The 7,778-nt window shown below is 59.7% G+C and overlaps 1 protein-coding gene across 1 annotated transcript in view; it reads right to left on the minus strand.

Moving 5' to 3' along the window:
- Positions 1-3,715: 3,715 nt before the first annotated feature.
- Plxdc1 (plexin domain containing 1) overlaps positions 3,716-7,778 on the minus strand; it is a 34,826-nt gene continuing 30,763 nt past the window's right edge. Inside the window, exons 12-14 of the mRNA XM_010620059.3 lie at positions 7,136-7,171; positions 6,270-6,430; positions 3,716-5,050 (exon numbers count right to left, since the gene is read on the minus strand). Coding sequence (XP_010618361.1) covers positions 4,931-5,050; positions 6,270-6,430; positions 7,136-7,171 — 317 coding nt within the window. The 3' untranslated portion in view covers positions 3,716-4,930. The remainder of the gene's footprint in view (positions 5,051-6,269; positions 6,431-7,135; positions 7,172-7,778) is intronic.

The raw sequence follows: 7,778 nt of genomic DNA on the forward strand, positions 1-7,778 counted from the left end.
TGCTGTGCGGCACGGAAGGGACATACTGTGATCACTGACCCCAAGTCCTCCTGCAGCCGGAGGGGACGCAGCCTGTGCCCCACTCCTCGGCTGAAAGGGCTTTTGTCTCCTTTGCTTTTCTCCACTTCCTAAGGCAGGGGAAGCCGTTCTTCCTCCCCAGAGCAAGCGAACACAGAGCTCCCAGGGTCTCAGTTTCGGTGGCTGAGGCACCCACGATGCCTTCTCACCCCTTCTGCTCCTAACCTCCTTCCTACTCCTTTTTATTTCGTTTCACCCTGTATAGCCCAGGTGGACCTTGAACTCAAGGCGATCCTCCTGCCTCAGCCTTCTGAGTGATGACAGGCGTGCACCACCAAGCCCAGCTAATATGTGCATTTTTGCCACATAATCAGAAAGCCAGCACGTGCAGGCCCTCAGCCTGGAACCGATGGACCTCAAGGAAGCCCCTCCTAGTGGAGGTCGTGGTGTCTGTCTGTAGCCTGAGGTGACAGGAAGATGCATCCTGTCATAACCAAGTGATAAAGATGCCACCGAAAGCCTTGAGCACTTGCCGAGCGCCGCCTGCTTCCAAGCACCGAGGAATGTGAGGACCCGGGTCCAGGGACTGTCTCTGCCCCTTCCCGGCGACCTCGGAGGGTCACGCGCTGATGGTTTCATGGCGCCCGGCAAATGCCAGGCACCTAGGAAATGCGTGCAAATGAACAGACACCAAATGGTGCCTGTTTCCTCGCCAGAAAAGCAGAACAGCACCTTCCTGCCAGGCTGCAGCCATGTGCTGGACGCTGTTAACCTTACTTCTCCAGCTGGCGGGATGGGATGGTGTGGCCCTGGGGCCTAGAAATCCTGGATGATCAGGAGCACGAGGCCCCGCACACGGGAGGTCGCCCATGGGGTCGTGGCCAGATGCGCTGCCTAGGTTGCTGTGTGAGTGTGTCTGCGGGGGTCCTGCTACCAGCCTGCTCCAGGTTCTTTTTGTTTTTGGTACCGGGGATTGAACTCGGGTCCTTGCGCTTGCGAGGCAGGCCACCGAACCGCTGAGCTAAACCCCTGGCCCCTGGTCCAGGCTCTTGATGTCCTTACCAAAGAATTGAGCGGGACTCCAAGACCTGCAGCAGTGGATGATTTCTCTGAAAGAGAAAAGCCAGAATCCCCTGGGCAGAGAAGAGCTCATGTCCCGAGGGGGCTCGGTGCTGAGGGTTCTAAACCTGAGGGCTTGGGGTGGGGTTGAAGGTCAGGGCTGAGGCTTGAGTCAGGCCCCACTGTCCTGGTGTCCAAAGCCCCCGGGGGTCAAATCCGCATAGTCAATGACGTGCTAATTAGGGCAGGGGTCAGCAGGGGTGCGGAAGAGCACTGCCCATGCTCAGAACCTAACTTGTTACCCAGGGAGGTTTTCTCATTGGGTTTAGACCTGGGCACCCTGGTCCCGAGCTAGTATTTCACTCAGAAAGTGGATCAAGTCCCAGAAAACGGCTCCGCGATGCCCTCCTTCCCCGCCCCCCCCACTTCCTTGGTTACCTGATCCTCCATCAATGGACCTCACAGGAGGAGTTCCCAGGCTGGTGGCCCCTCTTCTTCCTCTAGCCTTTACCCCGGCGCCCTCCTGAGTCCCACCTCCAGCCGGTTCGTCTACACCACCCTCACCGGGGCAGAAACAGGCCGGGTCACCCACCCCTCCGGGCCGAAGCACCGGCCTTCTGCCTCCCTGCGGCTCAGCCCCTTCCCGGCCAAGCTCCCGCAGCCCCCCTTCCTCTTTATTGAGCCAAAGCTGCGTGTTTATTTAGAAACTGGCTTGTTTGCAGCCTGAAATTTGGCATGGCTGATTTGGGCTGTGAGGAGTTCAAAATTTCCTCTCCATTTTGGCTTGCTAAACCCTGTTTAGTGAGGGGGGAAAACAACACCACGAGATAAAAACACAGTGAGGCTGCCCAGGCTGGGCGAAGAAAAGCTCCAGGAGGCAAGTGACAGCATGGGCTTGTGCTCTTTCATTTTAAGTCTCTGATGGTGGATTAGACACGCACAAGGCCCCGCTCCAGGACCTGTACACACCCCCAACCCAAGCGAACAGCAGGCACTACCCTTGGAGCTGGGGCTGGAGGAGCAGTTACGGGGACCACGGTCTGCAGACCCCAAACCCTGTGCATTTTGTCTCATCTCAGTATTGTTACGATGGCGTTTGGAGAGAGGGTCTCGCGATGTAGCCCAGGCTGGTCCTCAACTCACAGTCCCTCTCCTGCCTCAGCCTCCTAAGTGCTAGGATTACAGGCACCGCCACCACCCGGCTTTATGTTTTATTTTGGACATAGCAGAGGTCGTAAAAGTCTGTTTCTTTTTATTGTGAGCGCTAGTCACAGGATACACTGCATTTAGGGGCACACAGCGAGGATAACTTCAGTCCCCAGGCCTTTTAGATGTGCCAAGCCCAAGCTGCACTGAGGGGGTTTTTTTTGTCTGTGACACTGGCTCTTCCAGGGCGGTCCCTGAGCGCGGCTTCAGGCTTTGGGCCAGTCGGAGTCTGTGCCACAGCCTGGGAGGGAGGCTCGGCCTCGTCCACGGCAGGACGGGCAGGGCAGCTGTGCTTTTGGGACCGCACGGGTGGCTGCAGCTTTTGCTGTCTTAATTTAGTGATTCTTAGCAATAAAATACATGTGCACAGAGCAGCCCTGGTAAAAATACAAACAAAAATTCCCAGGTCCATCAGGAAGTCCTCGTAGTGACCAAAGGACATTTTGGACCTCAGGCTCCAGCCCCAAACTGAAACAAGCCACGAGGTCTGCTGGGGCCAGTGGGTGACTCGTGAGCATGGCCCGTGGGAGGTGGCCACTCACAAGCCTTCCTGTGAATCTGCAAAGCCTGACTGCTGTGCCAGGGGTGCTCCTGGACTTTGGGGTTGACAGCTGGGCTCGTGGCCCATGTTCTGGAATCAGAAACCCCAGGCCTTACAAGGCCGGGACACAAATCTAGCAAAGGCCAATAAAGGGGACCAGGCTGTACTCAGGGCCTCATTCTGATGTCCGCCTGTACCAGCCTCTGAAGTCTTCTCCATAATCACATCTTGTGGATCCCTCTCTGTTTTTTTGAGACGGTCTCTCCATGTAGTCCAGGCTCACCTTGAACTCCCTGTGTAGCCAGAGCCAGCCTCAACTCATGGAAATCCTCCTGCCTCAGCCTCTTGATTGGCAGGATGACAGGCATAAGGGTCCTGGGACAAATCGGCCTTCCTAAGGCATCTGCGCTCTCCCATCAGCAGGAAAACTTCCTGTATAGTCCCCACAGAGTGGACTTTCACCCCTCCACGCCCAGAGCCCCTGAGTGATGCAGCTCCAGGCAACACCTTCCCTGGAGCCTGGATGCGCTTGGTGGGAAGGCCGGGTAGCCTGGTGGGCGGTGCGCTGTAGGTGATGTGCACTCTGCCTCTTAGCTGCTCAGCCAGCTCGGACAGGCACCCCCAACACCCATGTCAACCCTGCGTCTTGGGAGCCTGAGTCCAACTGCCTGGCTTGAGAAATCCAGGCCTGTTGGTGACACAGCTTTAGTTCTTTTTGCTGTAAATAAACAGGCCGCCTGCTGCCCAACAGTTCCCCTCCCGAAGCAGCCATGATGCTCCATCTGGGCTTGCCTGGACCAGGGCCAATGAATCTCAAACTTTTTTTTTCCCCTTTTATTGGTTTTTCTGAGTCTCTGTATAGCTATATAGTCCAGGCTGGCTTTAAAATCTCAGAAATCTTCCTGCCTCAGCCTCCCAAGTGCTGGGATTACAGGCATGCACCACCACGCCCAGCTCTGATTTTCTTCCGCCTGGGGTGGTTGGCAGAGGCCTCCTGGCATCCCTGCCCCTTTCTTCCAGAACCCTGAAGATGGGATGAAGTGGGCAGGAGTTTGGGAGGGGACAAGGGGCACCGTGCTGTGACCGTGCAGACACACAGGGCTATGCAGGCGGGAATGGGAGCAGACGGCCGGGATGTCTGGATGCTGGGTCACACACATTTTCAGTCCTGGAGCACCCTACCACTGAGCGCCATCCTCGGCTCCCCTTTCAAAGACTTTCGAGATAAGGTCTCACTAAATTTCCCTGGTGGGATTAGCACTTGCAGTCTTCCTGCCTCAGCTTCCTCGGTGCTGGGATTGCAGCACCGGGTGCCCTGTGTGAGAGCCAACACAGACCTTTCCGTCTTGCAGAGCTGGCAAAGAGCCCTTCTGTGCGGCAGGATCTTTCCTCATCTGAAAATCCTGACTTCACACCTGCAGCTCCGTCTCCTGTGGTGTGGAAGAGAGCAGGGTCCAGCTCGTGTCTGACTGTGCAGCGGTTACCAGTGTCCCCACCACTCTGCCTCATTTCTGAACTGATTCCTCCCTCAGGGTGAGGCCCACTAAGCCCGTGACTGTGTAGAGACTGACTCAGCGTTTATCTGCGGCTGAGACTCTCTACCCAATGAGGCCGAGCTCTAGAGGCTGCCTGGCTCCTCCCTGGGACAGGGCTCCTCCAAAAACCAGGCTAAGTTTGGGAGCCCGAGCTCCCAGCCCACAACGCTGCCTGCAGCCACTTTCCAGGTCAAGGTTTGGCAGAGTCCCCAGTGAGCGGGGTGGGGTAGGGGTGTCCTGGAGCCCTGCCCATCTGTCTTCAGAGGAGGCAAAGTCCACCTCAGGAAGTGCCAGGCACCAGCATGTCCCGGGAAGGGAGCCACAAGGCCGGCAGGCTGCAGAGGACCAGCTCCGGAGTCTGTGGGCCCGGGAACCCAGCCCAGGCTTTAGTCAGGGGGCTGCGGGTGGGAGGCCCAGGAAAGGCCCACGGGAGATGAAGTTGCTCTAAAAACCCCACCATGGGGCTGCTCTCTGCCCCTCCTGGCGGGGGTGAGGGCCCAGCCTCCGCAGCCACTGTCCCCCGGCCACAGTGCAGATCGCAGGAGGCCATCCCAGGCCCCACGCGCGGCCCTCAGCACTGCTCGGCCTCCAGGAAGCCGTCCTTCTCACGGCCCACGGGCTCCACCTCCGTGTAGCTGGCGTGGTTGGGGTGGTTGCGGAACTTCATAGCCGGCCAGCGGTGGGGTCTCTGCTGTGGGACAAGGGGCAAAGTCACCAGGGCAACCACTCCATGGGTCCCGCCCGAGGCACGCGGGGCCCCTGGACTGTCCTTCCCACCGGCAGCCAGGTGACAGTCAGGGCCACGCAAAAGGATCTTTTATCCCTCGCTGCCGGCCTGGAGAACTCAGCAACTCAGACCCACGTCTTTCCCCAAGACCGTGGAAAGCCCGGGTGTCAGGGTCACCCGGACGATCGGCTACTGAGAGAGACGCAGCTCGGGGTCCACCTCAGGCTCCCTCGCCAGAGTCCCTGTGGTGGGGGCTGCAGTTTCCAGGTGACACCCAGGAAGCTCCGAATCCTGAGACTGGCTGGGACCCATGGGAAATCGGGCAGTTTTTAAAAATGGAGGGAAACCCCCAGGCCTGTGGGTAACGAGGCCAGGGGGCTTGTGACCTGTGTGGCTGCTGTGGCCTCCCTCTGCTGTGCCACATGGTGGCCCTGGACTGAGTCCCTGGAAGGGAGGGCAAGATCTTTTTCCTATTTGTATCTTCAGCTGTTAGGAAAAATGCTGGGTCATTGTGTGCACTTAACTGAATCTTTTTTTTTTCTTTTCTTTCTTTTTTGGTATTTTTTGGTGACAGGGTGTCGCTGCGTAGTCCAGGCTGGCCTCAGACTCGTGGTGACTCCCCTCCCTCAGCCTCCTGACTGCCCTGATTCCAGGTGTGCGCCCCCACGCCCAGCTCCTCTCAGCTGAGTTCTGCAGACTGAACTGGGTCCACCGGAAGCTAAGGAGCCTGCCGGAAGTGAGGACTGGGCGGCATGTGCTGGGTCCAGGGAGCTGAGCCTGATTTCCCAGGCCGCACCTCAGCTGGCCCCTCGGGATCCTGGGGCGTTCAAAATGGCAGCATCCTCCGCTCATCCCCCCACCCCCAGCACACAGCCCTCTTGTCCCACAGAAGCAGCAGAAGAGGCTGGCTGCTCTATGGCTCTGAATAATCCTGAGCCTGCAGTTGGGCCCAAGAGACCACAAATCACCAGGGAAAGGCTGCCCGGCCGCAAAGTGGGCAGTTGATGGAATTTTGGCCTTCTTAGTTCCTCTGGGGCCTTTCCTAAGTTTCACAAAGAGGGGATGGAAGCTGACGGCTGCTCCACAGGGACAGGAGGCCCGGGCCGCGTGGGATGGGTTGGTTCACAGCGAGGCGGGGACAGAGTGGCCCAGGAGCAGCGGCCCCGGCCCAGCCCACACTGACCTCCATGAGGAAGAGCACGGCGTTGGAGTTAGAGTGCCCGCTGATGTAAATCCCGCCCAGGATGGCGGCCGCCACCAGCAGGACGGCCAGCACGATGCCCACGATGGTGCCCAGGTGCACAGGGCGGGCCTTGGAGTCGGGGGACAGGTTGTGCTGGAGGCCTGTGGAGACCACAAGGGCAGGCAGGGGCTGAGGATGCGGGTGCTGACCCAGCCCCAGAGCTAGTGCCCCTGGGACCTCCCAGGTGTGGGGTGGCGTCTGGGTAGGGGTCACTGTCCTCGGCCCGTGGCTGTGCTTTGGAATCACGCCATGGGGCCCCGGAAGTCTGAGGGCCCCGGGAAATTCCCCGCGACCCCGGGCTGCGGTGCTTGGGACCTAGGAGCTGACTGGTACAGATCCACAGTGTGGTAACCTCAGGGGCATTCTGTGACCTTCAGGGGTCACCGTGGTCACTTCTGGAGAGCGAGGGGAACAATCAGCACGGCCTGGTGGGGTGGATGCCAAGTCAAATGAGGTCATTCCACTCCTGGAAGCCCTCGGGACGCGTGAGCTGCCAGAACAGCAGTGCCGGTCACTGTCACCACAGCGAGGCCAGGGAGCTGCCCTCTGGTGCTCTCTGCAACCTGGGTGTGGAGACCTGGCCTCCTCCTCTGACCTCCAGACCTCATGGCCACGGGTCCCCTGGCTCGGCCCCGCCCTCCTGCCCCCCATTTCAGGGCAGAGCGTGTTCCCACCCGTGTAGACAGGTTCCTGCCCAGTCCCCCGCTGTCCCATCCAGCACCAGGCCTGGGACAGGCACATGGCTGTGTCCCTCTCACCCCCACAGAAGCGGGGGTCTGATGGGGTTGCAGGGGCCCTGTGCTCACCGTCTCCTCCCTCAGAGGGGTTCACTGTAGCGTCATCTGCAGAGAGAAGACAGAAGGAGAAAGGGTGGTGGCATCTGTCCCCCTGGGTTGGGTGGGACTTCAGGGAGGGTTGAAGTGCATTCAGGGTGCATGGAAACTGCAGCCCAGAGAGGACAGGATGGACCGGGGCCAGGGCCAGGAGGAACCTGGCAGCCGGTGTCACTGGAGGGCGGAGGGGCTGTGCCCAGCTCCGCTGTGCGGAGGTCGGAAGGCGCCGTGACTGGCTGGGACGGCTGCGGTTTCTCTTCTCTTCTCCTTCCCGCCATTCTGCCCCAGGGGCCGTGCGGGTCGGGGTGGGGGGTGAGCAGCCTGTCCCGAGACCGGCTGTGTTCCGGGCTGCTGCTCCGGGCCCTCTAAGGTCACACGGATCTGCCACACGCCGCCGCCATTCGCTGCACCTCCTGCCGCTTCCCCTCCGGGACCCCCGCCCCACCTTGTCACGTGAGAGCCTCCTTTGTCTGAGGGGTTCCAAGCCCCTCGTGCTCTGTCTCCCGGTTTCCTCCCCTCATTCCTTGCAGCCCAGCGCTGTGGTGGAAGGCACTGCCCAAGGCTCACCGGGCCTCTGAGCCGCCGTATGTGTTGTTCCCCGCAGGGATGCCTTTCC

This window comes from Fukomys damarensis, unplaced genomic scaffold, assembly GCF_012274545.1.
Source record: "Fukomys damarensis isolate Sample0158 unplaced genomic scaffold, DMR_v1.0_HiC HiC_scaffold_13, whole genome shotgun sequence".
NCBI classification, from domain to species: Eukaryota; Metazoa; Chordata; class Mammalia; order Rodentia; family Bathyergidae; genus Fukomys; species Fukomys damarensis.